Source organism: Hemitrygon akajei, chromosome 13 (assembly GCF_048418815.1).
Source record: "Hemitrygon akajei chromosome 13, sHemAka1.3, whole genome shotgun sequence".
Taxonomy (NCBI): domain Eukaryota; kingdom Metazoa; phylum Chordata; class Chondrichthyes; order Myliobatiformes; family Dasyatidae; genus Hemitrygon; species Hemitrygon akajei.
In genome coordinates this window covers 97,166,372-97,187,292 of record NC_133136.1, presented here as the reverse complement: position 1 = coordinate 97,187,292, position 20,921 = coordinate 97,166,372, and the positions used below count along the sequence as shown (strand labels likewise).

Here is a 20,921-nt window from a genome sequence, read left to right as displayed (position 1 = left end):
GTGTTCAGGAAAGTTTCCTTCAACAGTATGTAGAAGTCCCATTGAGAGAAAGCGAGAAACCTTAAATAACATGATTTTGAGAGCACGCTTGTATGCATTTGTCAGAATAAAAGGTGGAGAGATATTGAGGCTCTGGTTAGGAGAAAAAAGCAAGTGCATAGCAGGTATAGGCAAGTAGAAAAAAATGAGGTGCTTATGGAATACAAGAAATTATTGAGAACATTTAAGAGATCAGAAAGGCTAACAGAAGGCATGAAATTGCTCAAGCAGACAGGGTGAAGGATTCTACAGGTAGGTTAAGAGCAAAAGAATTGCAAGGGACAAAATTGGTTCCTGGATTGGAGCACCAGAATGATAATCCATGTATGGAGCCAAAACAGATGGGAGAGATTTTAAATGAGTTACTTGCATTTATATTAACCCGGAAGATGGATAGAATCTATGAAATGAGGCAAGCAACATCAACTTCATGGATCCTGTACAGATTACAGAAGAGGTGTTTGCTACTCTGAGGCAAATCTTGGTGGATAAATCCACAGGACCTAATAAAGTGTTCACTCACACCTTACAGGATGCAAGTGCAGAAATTGCCAGTGTCCTAGCAGATATTTAAAACATCTTCAGTGACAGAACAGGTACCTGATGATTGTAGGATAGCCAATGTTGTTCCACTGCTTAAAAACGGCTCTGAACATGAACCAGGAAATTATAGGTCAATGAGTCTGACATCAGTTGTGGGAAAGTTATTTGGAAGGTATTCTAAGGGACCAGATATACAAGTATTTGGGTAGACATGGACTGAGTAAGAAAAGTCAGTATGGCTACGTGCAGTTTTTCGAGGAAGTTACCAGGTAAAAGTGGATGAAGGCAAGGCAGTGAATGTTGTCTACATGGACTTTAGTAAGGCATTTGACAAGGTCCCACATGAAAGGCAGGTCAAGAAAGTTCAGTCGTTCAGCATTCAGGATGACGTATTAAATTGTATTAGACATTGGCTTTGTGAGAGAATCCAGAGAGTGGTAGTAGAGGATTGTCTCTGACTGGAGTGGTATGCTGCAGGGATCAGTGCTGAGTCCTTTGTTGTTTGTCATCTATATCAATGACCTGGAGGTCTGGTTAACTGGATCAGCAAATTTGAGGATGATACCAAGATCAAGGGTATAATGGACACGAGGAAGGCTATCATGGCTTGCAGCGGGATCTGCAAAATGGCAGATGGAATTTAATGCTGACAAGTGTGAGCTTTTCCACTTCAGTAGGACCAATCTGTGTAGGGCAGTGAGCAGTGTGGTAGAACAAAGGGATCTAGAAGTACAGGTCCATAATTCATTGAAGAAGGCGTCATAGGTAGATAGGGTGATAAAGAAAGCTTTTGGCACATTGGCCTCCGTAACTCAATGTTACAGGATGTTATGTTGAAGTTGTATAAGACAGTGGTGAGGCCTAACTGGAGTATTGTGTGCAGCTTTGGTCACCTACCTACAGGAATGATGTTAATAAGATTGAAAGAGTGCAGAGAAAATTTACAAGGACATTGCCACATCTGGAGAATCTGAGTTATAAAGAAAGCTTGAATAGGTTACGACTGTATTCTTCAGAACATATAAGATTGAAAGGAGATTTGATAGAAGCATACAAAATATTGAGGGGTATGAATAGGATAAATGCAAGCAGGCTTTTTCCACTGAGGTTGAGTGGGACTACAACTGGAGGTCACAAGGCAAGGGCAAAAGGTGAAAAGTTTAAAGGGGATTGTGAAACTATGGAATGAGTTGCCAGCTCAAGTGGTGCATGCAAGCTCAATTTCTAGTTTAAGAGAAGTTTGGATAGGTACATGGATGGAGGGCTATGGAACAGGTACAAGCCGATGGGAGCAGGCAGTTTAAAGGTTTTCTGCATGGACTAGATGGGCTGAAGAACCTGTTTCTGTGTGTACTTTTCTATGACTGTTACTTTAGACATCTACCAGGAAATTAGATGGATTCCAATTGATTTCATAGGGACTCCAGAAACAAAGTTTAAAAAGTTATTTCTTTAGTGCAAAGGAATTCTTAAAAAGTAGTCCAAGTTTCCGATAGCTCTAGTCATAAACCATGTCAGGACTGAACACAAAAATTATTTCTTCTCAAACTAATATCAAAATCAACTAATGCCCAAAGCACCAAAATTGTTTGCACACACACAAAATACAGGAGGAGCTCAGCAGATCAGGTACCATCTATGGAGGGAAATAAACAGTCAATGTTTCAGCTGAGATAGCCTCATCAGGACTAGAAAGGAAGGGGGCAGAAACTAGAATAATGTGGGGGTGGAGGTGGGAAAGGAGGAGGAGATGACAAGTGATTAAAGTGAGGCGTTCACCCTTTAGTGTTTTTTCAGTATATAGAAATGTAATTCAGAAAAAAATCAAAACAGTATAATTGCAATGGACATCAGCAAATGCTTATTATCTATAACTATGTACAATGTAACAATTTTTGTAAAGCAAACACAGCATTGATGTTTTGCATTTAACTTTATTGCAATAACAGACGCCAGTGTGTATACTTAAAACTGTAGCTGAAATTACAGACATTTACATTTTTATATATGCATATAAAAAGGGTTCCAGGCCAGCATGTAATCAGTGCTTATTGCTTGCTTTTTCAGCTTTAGCCCAGCTATGCTTGAGCCTGAAAACGTTGCATCTGTTATTCCATTCCATGGATATGCTAAAACCACCTTGTTATCATCCCACCAATCATAGCCTCAAAGTCATTCATCTGTTTTCTGTATGGCCACTTCATCGCAGCACTGCACAGGGCTTTGAACAGAAGTGAAAGTAATGTGCACTTGCACATCAACTTTTGTTTGTTAAATTATTTAAAGCTATCAGCTGTTCATAGCCTGTCAATTTCCCTACAGTCAATGGCCATCTGTGGCTCTGAGTAGGATAGAAAAATACAGTCCATATTTTGGTCAGAGTCAAGGAGGCAATAATAACATTAGATACAAGGCACTCTTAGTTCCTTTGACAGACACATGAACTTCAATTAGAATAACTTTTAAAAAATGCACTCACAGAAGGTCTAGTTTGTCAGTAAACACATCACACAGTAGACAAACTAGGACAAACATACAGGAGAGCAGCACAAGGCTAGTAGTTACAAAACAGTGAATTGTGTGCCCCAGAGATATTCAAAAGAACAGAAAGAAACTGCCAACATGAAACTGCAGAAAATAACAATCAGATAAATACTTACCTACAGTATGTTCTGATGAGAAAATGTAAAGACCATGTAAAAAATACTTTGGCAAGTGATGGGCAACAAGCATTTTTTGCTTCTACAGTTAAATGCATCAGCTTCACATTTCTGGGCCACGGGAGAGGACACAGAATAAAGACAAATAGTAAAATAGTATTGAAAAAAATATAAACCTTCAACTTTGCCAATCCAAGATATTCCTGGTGGAACCTAGACCTTGTGACTTTTGATTATATATTTATATGGCAAATTAATTCCCAACACACATTTATTCAGTCTGAGAGATCAATTTGGAAGGTGATAACTTGGTTTTGCATTGAGTTAATACATGGCCCTAGAGAAAAAGGTGATGCACTCAAAATTCTGTGAAATATTATGCGGAAATTATGACCACCCATCATGGATGCGGCATTTTTAAATTTGATTTCCCAAGTTACATTAAAAACATGGTGCACCTGTAAGTATACTGTTTAGTGTGTGTTATAACTGCATGTTATTTCCTATATCCATGAATTATAAAATATAAACCAGGTAAAATTAAGATAGTGTACTTTCCTCTTCTACTCATCAACCACACAATTAGTAATTTTGCTTGAAAATCTGAAATGAATCATCAAATTAGATCAGTTAATCAATACTTGACAATCATTGAACTATATACCACTTTTGATTTAGTGATGGCTATGTGTTTGTAAATAAAAATCATAGTGATGGCGAAGAAAACTGTAATTCTTTATGGTCAGGAGATCGTTTTATCTACTATGGAACTCATCATAGCAAATAAAGCATTTAAATAGGTCAAATAATTGAGTATACCAAATTACCATTGAATTAGTGTGTTATTCAATATACTCCTAACTTACATAATCTGAGAACACAAACAAGTTAAAAAAAAAAGAAATGATTTTTCAGAAATATCAAAGCACTTTTTTTAATTCGTTTTAAAAATTGGGGCACACAAGTCACTAATAAATCACAAAATGGTTTATAAAAATTCAAAATAAAAGGCTCCAAGAATTAAGGCCCTTATTTTCAGTGCCAAAAGTAATTTGTGCAGAAATACCAAGATTCAAATATACAGTATTGCATTTTAAGTTGTGCTTATCGGCCCTTTAGTCAGCACATGGAATTTTAGGCAAAATGAGGTTAAATAGTGAAGAATATTAACAGTTATTTTCTTAAATGCTGCCAGTAATGTGTTACACATTTGGAATATTAACAGTTAACTGCTATATATTTCCCAGCATCATGGAATAGATACTCATTTCACTTTTTTTTCATGTTTGATGTGACCGTTCTTCCGATGTTTACCATTTGATATTCCATTGCAGCAGCATCCATTAGCTTTACTCTGCAGTAATTTAGATGAAAACCTTCTGGTGACCCAATTTACTATCCAAAATCCTAACTTGAATGCAACAATAACACTTATTGCAATTAGCAGAAATGCATCCAGCAAATAGTACTGGTAGAACTGGATATTGTACACAGCAGCACGTAGATGTGCTGCCCCTCTGTAACGGAGGATGTAGTTAATCCAATAAACTGTTCGGCTCACGGGATGTTCTGGTTGGTCTTTATGGATCTGCGATAACTGTTCTGCACGTTGCTTGTAGCTTAAAAAGATAACAATGTATTAATCAATAAACTACAATTTGCCAACAATAAAAACAGACCGTGCCTGACCAATTTTCAATCAGTTCCAAGAAAATACAAGTACATAGTGGAAAGGAAAAGTGCTTGGCAGAGTACTGCAATATAGCAATTATTCCATTCCATTTTTATTGTAACTGATAAAATTCTAAAACACATTAACTTCAAATTGTGAGCCATAACCTTGAATTGTAACACAAATATACATTGCTCCAGAGTTTGCAGATATAAAGCTCCCAGCTGTTTATCAGTTCACTGTGAAACTGCCAGCACCTTCTGAACTCTACTCATGAAAGACAAAAGGGGAAACCCACAATGTGATGTCACTAATACCTGGCCCCTCTGACGGAATTTTTTCCAAATATTGAACCAGCAGGAACTTCAACACATTCCAAAGTACATGCAGAAAAGGAAAACTAGAAAAAGGTGACTTTCACCAAATAGCATGAAACTGAAAGCTAAGTAGAAGCTGAAATACTATACGAAAATAAACTGAAGAACATGACATTGTTTTATTAAAAAAACATTGATTAGACTATACTTCATGGATTGTAGACAAAGGAGATTAGCATAGATAAGCTGGTAACACATGCAAAATGTTGGAGGAACTCAGCAGGCCAGGCAACATCTATGGAAAAAAGTAAACTGTCGACATTTCGGGCTGAGATCCTTGATCAGGACTTGAGAAAAAAAGATGAAAAGTCAGAGAAAGGAGTTGGGGGGAGGTGAGAAAGAAATACAAGGTAGTACGTGATAGGTGAAACTGGGAAGGGGGGAGGGGTGAAGTAAAGAGCTGGGAAATCAATTGGTGAAAGAGATAAAGAGCTGGAGAAGGAGGAATTTGACAGGAGAGGGCAGAGGCCATGGAAGAAACGGAAAGGGAAGGAGCACAAGAGGGAGGCGATGGACAGGTAAGGAGATAAGGTGAGAGAAGAAAATGGTAATGGGAATGGTGTGGGGGGGGGGGCAATTATCAGAAGTTCAAGAAATCATTGTTCATGCCATCAGTTTGGAGGCTACCCAGACTGATACAAGCTGTTGCTCCTTCAACCGGAGTGTCCTTAGGACATTTAAACCTTTATTTTCACCCTAAAATATTTTGAGATATTAGTTAAAACTTAGGGTGCATTTATGACTTATTTAGCCACTTGTGACAGTACTTCAATGTGATCCATCTACAATAGATGCCAGAATGAATTTAACACTGAGAAATGAAAAACTATTTAGATGATCTTTAGGACACTGCTGCACTTTCACAATGCAATCAGGTCCTGCAGTTTCTACAAAATTAGATACAAGACTGATCATTTTTATTTTTACTATTTGTACAGGTGGCCCCCATTTTTTGAATGTACGCTTTACAACATCTCACTGTTACGAAAGACCTACATTAGTTAACTGTTTTCGCTAACAGGTGTTTTCACTGTTACGAAAAAAGGCAGCGCGTGCCCCAAGCAGCCAAGCTCCTCCCCAGAACTGCATTCTAGCCACAATTGCTTAAGTACGTGCCTGTGAGCATCTGTGCTTTATGTCGATTTATTTTGTACATCCATTAGCAAGATGAGCTCTAAGGTATCGGAAGAGCCTAAAAGAGCTCGTAAGGGTGTTACACAGCGTAAAACTAAACATAGTTAAGTGTTTCGATGGTGGTGAATGAAATAAGGACATTGTCCACGTGTTGAACCATTTGCACTATTTATATGCAGATAGAAAGAATCTTGAAAGCTGCCAATGTCGGTCCTGCTCGTAGCAAAGTGGTCTCTCTTAGTCGGCATCCAATAATGGATAAAATGGAAAGTCTATTGCATGAGTGGATTGATGGGAGTACAAAGCGTGGTGTTCCATTATCTTATGCTTAAGGAGAAATCAATCAGTCTTTTTAATAAGCTGAAACAGAAAGCACTGGACAATGGTGATGAAAGTGTTGCAAAAGTGGAATTTAAAGGTAGTCATGGGTGGTTTGATCGGTTTTTGAGGTGAGGGCAGCTTCATATCTTAAAGTTTACTGGACAGTGTGCTTCGGCTGATACTGAAGCTGCCAAAAAGTTCCCAGCAGAACTGAAGAAAATAATTACCAAAGGTGGTTATTTGTATAAGCAAGTGTTTAACTGTGACGAAACTGCAATTTATTGGAAAAAATTGCCAAGCACCCAACCTCCGACAACTCAGCCTAACACACCATCATCAGTGTGCTCGCTCTCTTCCCGATTCCGGTAAGTGAAACTACGCTGTACATACATTATTTCTACTTTATATAGGCTGTGTATTTTTGAGTTATTCGATATGATTTGGCAGCTTCATAGCTTAAAGGTTCCTGGAACGAGTGCTTCTGCTGAGACTGCTTCCGCTTCTTAGTGAGATTTTCGCTACGCTAGACAGTGCTGCAATGATTGCAGAAAAGAATTTCTACTTTATATAGGCTGTGTATTTATCATATCACTCCTGCTTTTACTACAAAAGTTTGTATATGTTACTGTTATTTTAGGTTTTATGTGTTATTTGGCATTATTTTGTAGGTTATTTTTTGGGTCTGGGAACGCTCACAAATTTTCCCCATATTAATAAATGATAATTGCTTATTCACTTTACGACATCCCGGCTTACAAACCATTTCATAGGAACACTCTACCTTTGGATAGTGGGGGAAACCTGTATTACTACATTTGGAAATCTTGTTCACTGATGAAATTTGTGCTACTTACAGAGAATTAAGATTTATTAGGAAGACAAAAGGTATTCTTAAGATAAATACCACAACAGAATTTATGAACAATTACAGCTTGAAAGAAGGCCATCAGCTCAAATTTAGTTTATCAAAAGAGCAATGTTGATAGCACAGTCATTTGTTTATCTTTTATTCATGTGCAGATATTTAACTTGTCTTTAGTTCTGGTTTATGATGACAACCACTTCCTTTGAAGAATTGCTATGTATTGAGGAACTTCCAAACATAGGTGTTTACTTGAATACTTCATCACAACCTCAAAATAGCTGAAAAAGTACAGTGATTCAAAGAATTAAAGTATAGTCAAGTGTCAGAGCCATCAGTATGATAGAAATTGTTATTGTTGGTTCAAATGAGAATACTGGGCCTTATAAATACTGGCAGCATTTGGTTCTGTAACACAAGACCAATCTATGGTTTTATAGCCTGACTCAATTTCAGTACATCCACTTACTTAGCAAAGCAATTTTGAAAATAGCTAGAACAAAATTTTAAAAATTCTAACTGATTACCCACTCAGGAAGCTCATCAACAGCAAATGTTGAAACATGTATAATATCATTCAGAATGTTTGGTTATTATTAAGCAATAAAACAAATCTGGGAATAGATATTTGTCCTGAATAATGCAGTCTGTTAGCCCAAACATCCTGTTCTCACTTTGGACTTGTTCTAAGCTTCATTTCATAGGAATAACTGCAAACTAGCTAACACATTAATCATCGTTTCCCATTCATTTATATCAAGTCAGATCTGCACTTTTAGCTACATTACAATTCCTTTATCTCAGTTGTCCGTGGAATATCACTTTTCTGAATGTGTCTGGTACTTCTCTTCCATAACCTCACTTAGAGCATTTCACAGCCTTTTAAATTCATGCAACACTGCATACCACATAGTAATGCTTCATTATACTGAATACATTTTAAACCACATTCAATACAATTCCAATTTTAAACTTCCATTTCTTTTCAAAAACCTTTTTTAACTGTTTGTTTCTACAATCTTCTACACCTTAATTTCTTAGCTAGATATTGGTTCCCATTTATTTTGACTTATTTTTAAGGATGTCTATTGCTGATGTTGTTAGTCCATCTTTTAAAACATTCAACAATATGCTTTCCATATTTCTGCAATATATTGCAAGTTATTCTCTCTTACCGTGGATCAGTGATTATCGTCACCATTGCATTATACAGATCATCTTCTGTCATTGTTTTCCAGTTTAATGAAATGCCCATCCCTTTGGCATGCACACGGGTCATTGTATCATAATGATCACCAAAAAGGGGAATTCCAACTACAGGTACACCATGGTACATCGCTTCAAAGATACCATTCAGACCCCCATGGCTCAGAAATCCTCTTATGTTTGGGTGGCCTGCGGTTATACAAATAAAAGTATTAGCTTCATTCCAGAACAGCAGATACACATGCAATTCAAAACATATTGCCAAAAAAGTCTTGCTTAACCCTATTGTATATTTTCATTGCACATTCCAGGAGAAATTTATTTCAAAGCAAAATAATTTAAGATTTGCATAAACCAAGATAACCTTGGAACAGATATTCTGATGCCAGAAAGATTTTCCTTTAAAATGCCAATAACAGTCTTTGTTAACAAATATTACCAAACAAAAAAATCAATTAAAGACATACACTGACCAGGTACATCCATAATGGCATGACAAATCCAAACCCCGTTAGTATATGATGATAAAACTGCTGTCAAGAACACTATAAAGCTGCATTAACTGAAAACCTGTTTACTAACTCAGTTTGGGTTTTGCCAGTGTCACTTGGTGGACTGAGAGTGACTGCCCTCAAAATCAAGGCCAAACTTCTAACAGAGCATCAAGGAGACTCTGATACCACTGGCAAGAAAGATGACTTCAGCAAGCCCATTTAAATAGTGTTGTAGCTCTTTCTCAGAAGGATTCAAGACCCAGCAACCTTAGACTGCTTTTATTCTGAAGTCAGAAATGGTACAAACTCCATGATGTAATGTACATTTTCCCTTACATTTGAAAATCTGCATACAATGCAGCAGCCAGGATTCATATACATCAGAAAATGTCAACATACAGGCTTAGGCTGATTGTTGCATGAAAGATAAGCAAAACAGATATGGTACATAATCAAAATCATTTTGAATATGTACCAAAGAAAAGTGAAAGAAAATTTAAAGGGGATCTGAGGGACAAGGATTTTTTTTTTTTAAACACAGTGTTGGTCATTTCTGAAACAGATTGACAGAGGTGGAGATGGAATCAGATACAATTATTATGTTAAGAAAGGCATTTAGATAGACACAGAAGCAGAGAAGCCATAGATAAATATAGACCTAATGAAGCCAAATGGAATTAGTATAGATGAGCATAGTTTACCAAAGTTCCCATTTGTGTGCCGTATGACTCAATGACTCAAATCCCATGTCTCCCTGACTCTCAAATCCCATATTTTCCCCTTCAAGTTCCAACATTCTCCCTCAAAACAGGGAATCCAGATTTTGCACATCAAGTAATGTTAAACTGTGCTTGGTGTATTTAAATTCAACTTGAAATGATATGCAGTTTGGAGAGATGAGGAGGCAGGGTCAGTAAAATGCAAGCACAATTTCATGGCATTGTTAACTGTGATAAAGACTTGTGACCATAATTGATGTTCACAACATAGAAACAGTAATGCCTTTTACGTGCAATTGTGTAATGAACAGATAGAAAACAAAATATTGATGACTAGTTGTTTTTCAACACTGAAGGAAATAATGTAGTGATAAGGTTGAGTCAGTACTTGGCCAATCCTTTAAAATAAACACTTTTCAGTATGCAAGGCATAGTTTTGAAATTCGCAAACTAAAAAATACAAATGTAGTAAACAGGGATGGAAGGCAGAAGTGTTCAGAAGTAAAGGTAATTTAACGCAAAATGCATGGTGATGCACTTTTAAAGGGGTGCATGTTTACATCCAAACTTAGAAGTCATAAGACCAAGCTACAATGTAATCTTTGATTTGAAAAGTAAAATTTATAAGAAACTTATTTTAACACTCTGTAAATCACTCCCTATATGCAAATTGGAATGTTGGGTCCAGTACTGCTGCCAATCTTTAGAGATGCTGGTAAGACCTTAAAGAGATTTTATAGAAAATGGTATCAAAATGCAGAACTTAGGTACTGTGGAGAGTCTTATAAACTGAGATCATTCTAGAGAAAAGGTTAAAGGAAAGTTCACAGAACTGTTCAAATCACAAGGTCCTTTGGCAGGGTAAATAAACTGTTTTCATGTAACTACTGAAAAGGTTTAAGGTAATTGACAAAAAAAACCAAAGGGGTCACAAATAGAAAGGTAAATCTTGGCCTACATATAGCTGCCTAAAATTCTATGAAAGCATATTGAATAAAGTTCTGAGAAGTAAATTAAGTTTCAGTTTATCGTATGAATATCAGAAGCATATTATTCAACTGAATTCATTCAGTCTCTCATGGAGTTTAACTCACCAAGTAAATCATTCTGCGGCACCCATTCTACAAGTCTTGTATTGTTGCTCAAATTGCTGGGTTTTTTCCCAGAATACCTACAGAACATAAGAACATATTCACATCTCACAGCACTGATTCAATGAAAATACTTCCATTTTAAAATTGCTGCCATACGTAAATTTCAATTATTTCTATAGATTTATTACCAAATATACAAAAAACACTTTCCATTTCTATTCCTTTAATATACTGACTTCAAAAGTTTCCGTTCAGAAGTGAGCATTATGACTTCTAAATGTCACCACAAACTATTCTCCATGGATGTGACACTTCTGTGCCCTGCACAGTGATTTTTTTTGTAAAAACAAATAAACTAAAATCATAACTTGGGGAAAATGTGTAATGGCTCCATCATTATGACTTACTGTTGTAAAATCCATTTCTCACAAGCTATATAGCCCCATGATTACAAGCTGATAAAATTGGCACAAACAAGAGATTCTGCAGATGCCGGAAATCTTAAAAAACAATATGCTGGAGAACTCAGTAGGTCAGGCAGCACTGATGGAGAGGAATAAACAGTTGGAATTTCAGAACTAGACTCTTCATTATGACTGAAAAGGAAGGTGGAGGAGCCAGAATAATGTAGGGGGAGGGAAAGGAGTACAAGTTGGTAGGTGATAGGTGAAAACAGGTGGGATGGTGGGGGGAGGTGAATGATACAAGAAGCTGGGAGGTGAGAGGTGGAAAAAATGCTAATATTGTTCCTGAATATCTGGCATTAAACGCTGCACACTATTCACAGAAAGGAAATGCCAGTCAGTGATTAATAATGAATCAGATATTTAATAATCTATCATTGAAACTTTTACCCACTCGCAACTTATATCAGCTTTGAAAAGAAAAATAGAATATGATTATTAAAATTCTTGACCTTTGCAACTTTCAATGGCATGATGGAATTGCTGAAAGCAAACTGGTTAGGATGTAGTTAAGTAAAATCACAAATAACCAATGGGAAGTGTTAAGAATTTCAGTACCAACATAAATCCCCGTGACAAAAATAATTCTACTTACCAAAATAAACCACAGATTAAAGGAACCACATTTTAAAATTGAAAGACATTTAAATATAAATTCAAAGGGAAAGAGATACAGAAATAAAAAGATGAAAACAGACATGAAACAATAGCCAGGCCAAGAAAAAATGCAGTAAATGAAAGATATTTACATTGTTTATATTATAAGAGGAACATCAAAATAATGAGTAAATCTTTGCAAAAAAATTGTTCCCATACTTACTTTGCTAATAATTTCAACATAAGAAAATAAAAACTGAAACTCCCGAGAGTTGGTGATTGAAACAACATGACTTTGAATTCCCCCATTCCCCATGATACTCAAAGCAAACTTTCAAGCCTATGGAAGTTAAATATATTAATTTAAAGCTGAATTTACCTATCAAAGGGAACTGAGAGAGTTGTGTGAACCATGTCTCTATAAGACAGAGCACATCTGCTTCATCTGACTGTGGTACACAACCTGAGGGCTTTGCAATTCACCAGATGGACTTTGCAATGTTGTCATGTAAAGTAATACGTGGAGGGACTCCCTCACAATCAATTCCTCATGGTGCTCAGAGGTGGAATTTCCAATAAGTTCCTGCTTACTAGTCTTGAAATATATCATGGTGAATTGCCACCCACACTACCAGTTGTAGGAGGTGCTCGACGAAGCAGTCCCCCAATTTACAATGGGCCTCACCAATGTAGAGAAGGCCGCATAGGGAGCACCCAACACAATAGATGACCCCAGCAGATTTGCAGGTGAAGTGTTGCCTTACCTGGAAGGGCTGTTTTGGGCCCTGAATGGAAGCAAGGTAGAAGGAGTATGAGACCACGCTCAGGGTGGAGGAGCAACACCTCATATTCCATCTGGTTTTCCACTGTATTACAGTACATGCGACAATAATAAACCAATTCCTGGCCATAATTTCCAAATTCAGTGGATTCTGGTCAATTGGGCCATTGCTTATTCAGAACAGCCATTTATTTGGGACAACTAAATTGGAAAAAAAAGCAGCCTGCTTTCCTTCAGCTTATTTGGAATATTTCATCACCTAATTGGGGCAGGAGATAGTTTCTGAACAGAAAAGCAGTGATTTTTGTCACTGACAATTGGTGAAAAGTAAGCAGAATGACAATTCAGAACTGTTTTGCTCATTGCTGTTTCAAGCTCTCAGGCTTGGAGATGTCAGAAACAGCTCGGACTGGAAATGAAACAATTTCTAGACATCCCACCTCTCCTGGAATTTCCAGGAGTCTCCTGCATATTGATAGTGGCTCCATGATGCCCACAAATTATATACAATATTCCAGAAATTGATTTTTTTGAGAGCAAGAGCAGGAGGAGAGGGGGAAGGAAGCAGGGAGGGGGAGAGGGGGGGGAAGGGGGAAGGAAGGGGAAGAGGGGGTGATGAGGAGTAAGAGGGGGGAGAGAAGAAGAGAGAGAGACATAGCGAGAGAGTGACAGAGAGAGCATCCTAATTGGTCTCTCTTTGTACTAGGTAGACCTATCAGCTTTCTCTGTGGGCGGGCTTTACTGTCGACCCCCCCTCCCCTTCATTGTCCATCAATTCAGTTTAGTGTCCTGCAACACCATGGCAATGTTCCAAAAAAAGAAAATATAAAACGTACTTCACCCCAGACTACACTAAAGTGTACCCCTGCCTAATAGGGGTCAAAAATAATGACAGTGTTGCTCGCTGCACTGTTTGCAACAGTGACTTTTCTATTGCCCATGTTGGTTTAAATGACTGTAAAAGACATGTTGAGGTGAGTTTAACAGGTGTCATTCATTAATTAGCATAGCTAATATTATTTAAACTAGCTGGCTAGCTGCTAAGGAGCTACTCTATTGGTGTCCTACATGATGAGACCAAACTCCCTGTAGACTTGCTTAAAGTTGTAATAGAATATAAAAACAACTCCATGATAATATAAGTACATATTTTAATGTCACCTTTTCTGCATAAGACAATATGATAGGGATACACCTCATGCTTTTATTTCTTTTAGGGACCACAACATATTAGGGAGGCTAAGCACAGGAAAGGCTGCTCAAGTATTTCACAGTTCTTTTCAGCAGAAAACCAAAGTCTGACAGAGAAGGTCACTAGAGCTGAGGTGTACTTTACATCTTTCATTGTTGAGCATAACCTGCAATTCCAGGTGTGTAAGCACGGCAAGCTATTCAGGAAAATGTTTCCTGATTCAGAAATAGCAAACAACTATTGCTGCTCATCAACCAAGACAGCAGCTATTGTGAACATGGCACTGGAACCTGAATGTTCAGAGGATCTGTACACGTTCAGCTGGACAGAAAAAAGGCCATACAGTATTTTGGTTGACGAAAGCAATGATATCATGTGGAGAAGGAATGTGCTATTTTAGCCAGGTACTATAATGAAACACAGGATAAGGTAACAGTTGGATTTGTAGACATGCCAGTGTGCAATGATGCCAAAGCTGAAAGCATACTCAACTGCATTGCATCATCCATGCATGACAAAGGCTTGAATGGTCTAATTGTGTAGGATTTAGCAGTGACAACGGCAATGTGATGATTGGCAAAAACAACTCTGTCTTATCAAGAGTGAAAGCACAGGCCCCCGATATTTACAGCAAACACAAAGTGCCCTGCAGATGCTGTGGTCAAATCAAGACGTACAAAAAAGCTGGATGAACTCCAGGCAAGTCCTGACGAAGGTTCTTGACGAAGAACTTGCCAAGGCAAGTCCTGACGAAGGATCTCGACCCGAAACGTTGACTGCTCCTTTCAACGGATGCTGCCCAACCTGCTGAGTTCATCCAGCTTTTTTGTACGTCTTGATATTTACAGCGTTGGCTGTCCAAGTCACCTGGTCAACATTTGTGCCAAAACTACTGCTAAGGAGCTCTCAATGTTGAAGAACTGCTCATTGATATCTACTACTACTTTGAGAAAAGTTATAAATGAAGACCTAAAACATTTATACAAATACAAATACTTCATTGTCACCAAACAATTGATACTAGAGTGTACAATCATCCCAGTGATATTTGTATCTGTGCTTCGCGCTCCCTGAAGTACAAATCAAAGTAAATATAATAAAAATTTAAATTATAAATCATAAGTAGAAAATAGAAAAGGGAAAGTACGGTAGTGCAAGTCAGGTCCAGATATTTGGAAGGTACGGCCCAGATCCGGGTCAGGATTTGTTCAGCAGTCTTATCACAGTTGGAAAGAAGCCATTCCCAAATCTGGCCGTACGTATCTTCATGCTCCTGAACCTTCTCCCAGAGGGAAGTGGGACAAAAAGTGTGTTGGTTGGGTGGGACTTATCCTCGATTATCCTGGCAGCACTGCTCCAATAGCGTGTGGTGTAAAGTGAGTACAAGGATGGACGATTGGTTTGTGTGAGGTGCTGAGCTAGGTTCACGATCCTCTGCAGCTTCTTCTGGTCTTGGACAGGACAACTTCCATACCAGGTTGTGATGCACCCTAGAAGAATGCTTTCTACGATGCACTTATAAAAATTAGTGAGGGTTTTAGGGGACAAGCCAAATTTCTTCAGCTTTCTCAGGAAGTAAAGGCGCTGGTGGGCCTTCTTGGCAGTGGTTGGTGGTTATACCAAGTCAGGTCATTTGTGATATTCACCCTGAGGAACTTAAAGCTTTTGACCTGTTCCACCTGCGTACCACTGATGTAGATGGGGTCGTGCGGTCCGCTACTCCTTCTGAAGTCAACAAACAATTCCTTCGTCTTGCTGACGTTGAGGGATAGGTTATTGTCTTCGCACCATGCCACCAGGTTCTTAATTTCCTCTCTGTACTCAGACTCATCATTACCCAAGATGCCGCCTACAATTGTGGTGTCATCAGCAAACTTATATATTGAATTTGATGGAAACTTGGCTACACAATCATGGGTGTACAGTGAGTACAGCAGGGGGCTGAGTGCACACAGCCTTGTGGGGCACCAGTGCTCAGTTTCAAGAGTTCTGCTGTGTTGCCCAGCAGAGAGTACAAAAGCATTGTCCTACACACTGGCTTTCTTTAGGAAAAGGTTTGGACTATCTGCTCCACCCATGGCCAGCCCTTATTTCATAGTTTGAGTCAAAGAGTGAGAATCAGAAGACATCTCATATTCAGAAGAGGCTGAAAGACCCCCAAATGAAAATATACACATGCTTTCTCCATAATGTCACACAATGTTTTGACAAATTCAATTTGATATTTCAAAACAAGGCACCTATCCTCTTCAAGTTGGATCAGAGTGTAGCAGAGCTCCTGCATGACATAGTAAACAGATTTATTGAGCCAAAGGTATTGAGAGAACAGAACGTTCAGGAGATTGATGTGAGCAACCCTGAAATTCACCGCCCAGATGAAGAGCTTTTTACTGGGTACCTGGTAAGGAGGCAGTTGCTAAGAGAGGAAGCACAAGAGATCCCCCCTTACAAGGCAAAGCAGTTCTTCAAAGATGCCAGAACATTCTATGTCAGGAGCTTTCAAAAAATCTTGGAGAAGTTCCCAATGAGACACCAAATCTTGAAAAACCTGTCAATGGTCAATACAGAGAGCCAAGATGAGGTGAATCCAGAGCAGATTTTGACTTTAGCAGAGAGATTTCCAAATGTGATCAAGGCAGATGCAAGAGAACGGCTCCACTTGGAAGTCCTGGATTACGTCTCAACTGACCTTGAAGGACTGGTGCCAAACTACAAAAGTTTGCCAGTTGATGAGCTCTGGGGGAAGCTGTCCAAAGTAAAATCTGTGAGCACAGGGCAGTTGAGATTCAAAGAGGTCTGCCAGTTGATGAAGCTGCTTTTGGTGCTGCTAAATTCTAACTGTGATGTAGAAAGGGCATTCAGCACGGTGCGTCACATTTAAGACAGAATTCAGAAGTCAGCTGCCTCACAAAACACTTGTGAATCTGATGTCTTGCAAAATTAACAAATTCATTGACACAGACTGCTATGAGGTTGAGACTTCCGGCAAAATGCTCAAATCTGCCAAGCAAGCCACATCACAGTACAAGGAAAGTTTGCAAAAGAAATAGAAAAGCTATTTGTATTAGCATTCAGCTATTAGGATTGACACTGCCAACAAAATACTCAACAAGGAATATATATATACTGTATGTAAAGGGAAGCGGAAGCTTGAAGGGAACCTGAAAATGACCATCGACAGTTCAAATGACGTGCAAAGCCTGAAAGTTGATCTGGAAGAAGTCATGAGGAAGAAAAAGCTGGAGATAAGTGCAGTGAATATTGAACTGGAGGCTGACCAATCTTATAACTGCTGCTTTTCAGGTCGGGGTGGAAGAAGCTGTTGGAGTAACTGTGTCCCAGAGTGTGAGTCAGAACTGCTGAGCCTGTGGTGAGAGCTGCAGGGGCCAGAGAAGAAGCTGATATCTCGATTGCAGGAAGCTGAAGAGACTGCAGGAGCAGTGCAGGCCACGTGTTTCCGTTTGGAGAAGATCAAACAGCAGCTACTGATCGCAGAAATGAGGAAGAATACGGATTTGAAGGATGATGTGCTGGATGTGTGGTACATGCTGCCTTTTGCTGACTTTCCCTCGATTGAGGAAGAGACCTTTGGCCCTTCTCCCACTGAGTCAGGTGTAGGGGAGGGTTAGCTGTGGGCAGCAGGGGGCTCAGAGTTGCAGTGGGGGCATGAGTGAGAGGTTGAGAGGAGTTGGTAGCGGGCCCGAGGTATCCCCAGTTGTGTCCGAGCCTGAAGGGTTTAGATAAGGGGGTACGGAGGTCTCAGAGGGTTAGGGAACTCCCACATAAGTTGGCCTATGTAGCGCCTGAGGAACAGGGCGTGAGGTTTACTGTGTGGGGAGGAAATGTCACTGTTTGTGCTTGGGTTAGGGTGTGTTGGCAGGAAAGGTGGCGAGTTATTTAATAGTCATGAGGACATGACTTTTATTTGGTGGGGGGAGAGTGTGTCTTCGTTTTCTTTGTTACTGCATATGTTAATCAAAATGGCTTCTTTTGTTAGAAGTAGGAATGCTTCTTTGTTGCGAGAGAGTGCTGGAAGCTTGTTTGGGTTAAAATTTACTGATAACGAGAATTGTATTCCTTTGTTAACCAACTGGGATTTATGTTGTTCTTTCTTCTGAGTCTGTAAGCTATTGTTGGTGGGCTTTTGGGGAGATCGGCGCGAGGGGGTGAGAGAGAGGGGACGTGATGCTGTAAACTGGGCGAGGATCGGACCCCAAGTGGGGGTCTGAGACCAGGAGGTACCCTGAGGAGAGGAGACAAAGATTGATGTGCTTGGTTGACCACTTTGGGTGGTCCTGAGCTGCGAGTCGAGGAGTTCGGAGGGAATCGAATGGTGGCCAGAAGACTTCAGTAATTGAGCTCCAACGGTTGTGCACGAAGTAGTTTGGACTTTGATAAGTTTGGCGCCTTTTCTTTATTTTCTTTTCCTTCATGTATACTGTACCGTTATTAATTACTTAGTTATAGTAGTCTTTATAAACTGTAATCGTTTAATCGCATATGGTGTCCTGTCTGTTCTTTGGCGAGGCAGGGACATCACACAGCATCCACACAAGCTGGTTACCCAGTTTGGCGGGGCTGAAGGCTGCTCCCCCTAGACGAGAACGAGCTGAGTGAGCCTGAGGCGACCCAGGGGGAAACATGTATATGTGTGTGTGAATAGTTTCAATATGTGATCAAATAAATTGTTGTGATCTTTCATAATCAAATGTCCTGTATATATATATATATATATATACCCTTGGAGGTCGACCGGGGGGGGGGGGGGCGGGAGGGGGGAGGATGGAATATGGGGTTGCGGGGGTCGGAGTGGTGGTGCTACCTCCCTGAAATGAGTTTTTGCAGGATAGGATGTCTGAATTTCACTACTTCAGCATGTTAGGAATTATGAAGAATTTGAAGGTATCGACAATCATCTTGAAAATTACAATGAAAATGAAGATTTGGAGGATGCAATCATCTAAAGCCTTGTATGAATGTCAGTCCATTATCTGCACTAGGTGTCTGCGCTCATTATGTTACTTACAGTAAATCAAAATAACAGGGCAGGGTTTTCAAGATGGCGGCACAGTGAAAGGTCTGCTTTGCTGAGCTCAGCACCACAACACTGATAATTTTGCATATAAACCGATCCTTTTCAACTTTTTTTTAAATGCTCATGTTGGATTTAATGACATGAACATTGATGAGTATCTTTTTTTAAAGCTGCTTCAACACTGTGCCGTCGAAAGGTACTGAAAAGGCGGCCAAGATGAACTGCACAGAGTGCTGGCCCGGGGCTGGGAAGCTCACTGCTGCTGCTAGCTGTGCTAACACATTGGACCCTGCTCTTCATCAAGTAATTCAGGAAGTTACGGAGACCATATCCAAAATGATGGACGAGAAGCTGGGTCCACTCTCTCTAACACTCCAGAACCACACATTGGAGCTTAAAAATCTTGATACAAGAACAACTGAGGCCATGGGCTGAGTCTCCACGGTAGAGACTGTAGCTCATCAGGCCCAAAGTCGCATCCAGGCGTTAGAAAAGCAAATTCAAAGCCTGTCAGACCATATCGATGATCTTGAGAACATACCGATCATTGGTCTACCTGAAGGTACGGAAGGCAGCCAGTCAGCGAAGTTTTTTGAGGGCTGGCTGCCTAATTTCATGGATTTGGAAACCAAGGCTGGATGCATTGAAGTGGAAAGAGCTCATTGTACGCTGGCTCCAAAACTGGGCCCAAGCCAACGCTCTCGACCTGTTCTCGTGAGGTTCCATAATTTCGGTGATAAGCAAAGAGTAATGGAGGCTTCGAAGCACTGCGAGACTGATGCCCAGGCTTTAATATATGAGGGATCCAGGCTTATGCTTTTTCAAGATTTTTCGGCAGCCATTATTTGAAACTGCAAGGAATTTGACCAGGTAAAGAAGTGGCTGAGAAAATCCGGAATCCAGTACTTTATGCTATACCCAGTGGCGCTGAAAATCACCTACAACAGGACCAGGAAGATTCTCCTGGCAAAGCTAAAACTTTTGTGGACATGTTGGCCTACAGAACGTATACAGTATTCTGTGTAGCCCTGGTTATGGATGATAACATGCTCGATGGTCACTTTATTTTACTTTTTCATTACTCAACAGCAAGATATCTTATAGGATGGGTAACGTGTTTGTTTGAATTAATAGAGTTTCATTATTTGTTTAAATTAGCGGTGCTGCTTAAGCCTAAAGGAGTTTAAACATGACGGTAACAAATCGGTGGATTGATAAATTATGCCATTTTCATTTTTGACTATGTTAAATGCCATATTGACAGTGGGGCAGAATATTGGGTGCTAGAAGGTTCAGATATCCCCTTTAAGTGTGGGGTAGATCCTCTTGTTAAGCACTGTTGGCGCTTTGTTTTTGTGTGTGTTTTTTTATTCACTTACTGCTGCTCAGCTGAGCTGATCTTAAGTCGGGTTTCTTCTCCTCCAGAGTCACATGATTGTTATAAAGGGTTATAACCATATAACAATTACAGCACAGAAACAGACCATCTTGGCCCTTCTAGTCTGTGCCAAACGCTTACTCTCACCTAGTCCCACCTACCTGCACTCAGCCCATAACCCTCCATTCCTTTCTTGTCCATGTACCTAACCAATTTTACTTTAAATGACAAAATCGAACCTGCCTCTACCACTTCTACTGGAAGCTCGTTCCACACAGCTACCACTCTCTGAGTAAAGAAGTTCCCCTTCATATTACCCCTAAACTTTTGCCCCTTAACTCTCAACTCATGTC

At 39.5% G+C, this 20,921-nt stretch overlaps 1 protein-coding gene across 5 annotated transcripts in view; it reads right to left on the bottom strand.

The window, feature by feature from the left end:
* Window positions 1-2,496: 2,496 nt before the first annotated feature.
* ugt8 (UDP glycosyltransferase 8) overlaps window positions 2,497-20,921 on the bottom strand; it is a 124,993-nt gene continuing 106,568 nt past the window's right edge. For all 5 annotated transcript variants that reach the window (XM_073065155.1, XM_073065154.1, XM_073065157.1 and 2 more), the window contains 3 exons: window positions 11,122-11,198; window positions 8,784-9,003; window positions 2,497-4,861 (listed from right to left, as the gene is read on the bottom strand). In XM_073065155.1, the coding sequence (XP_072921256.1) occupies window positions 4,507-4,861; window positions 8,784-9,003; window positions 11,122-11,198 (652 nt within the window). In that variant the 3' untranslated portion in view covers window positions 2,497-4,506. The remainder of the gene's footprint in view (window positions 4,862-8,783; window positions 9,004-11,121; window positions 11,199-20,921) is intronic.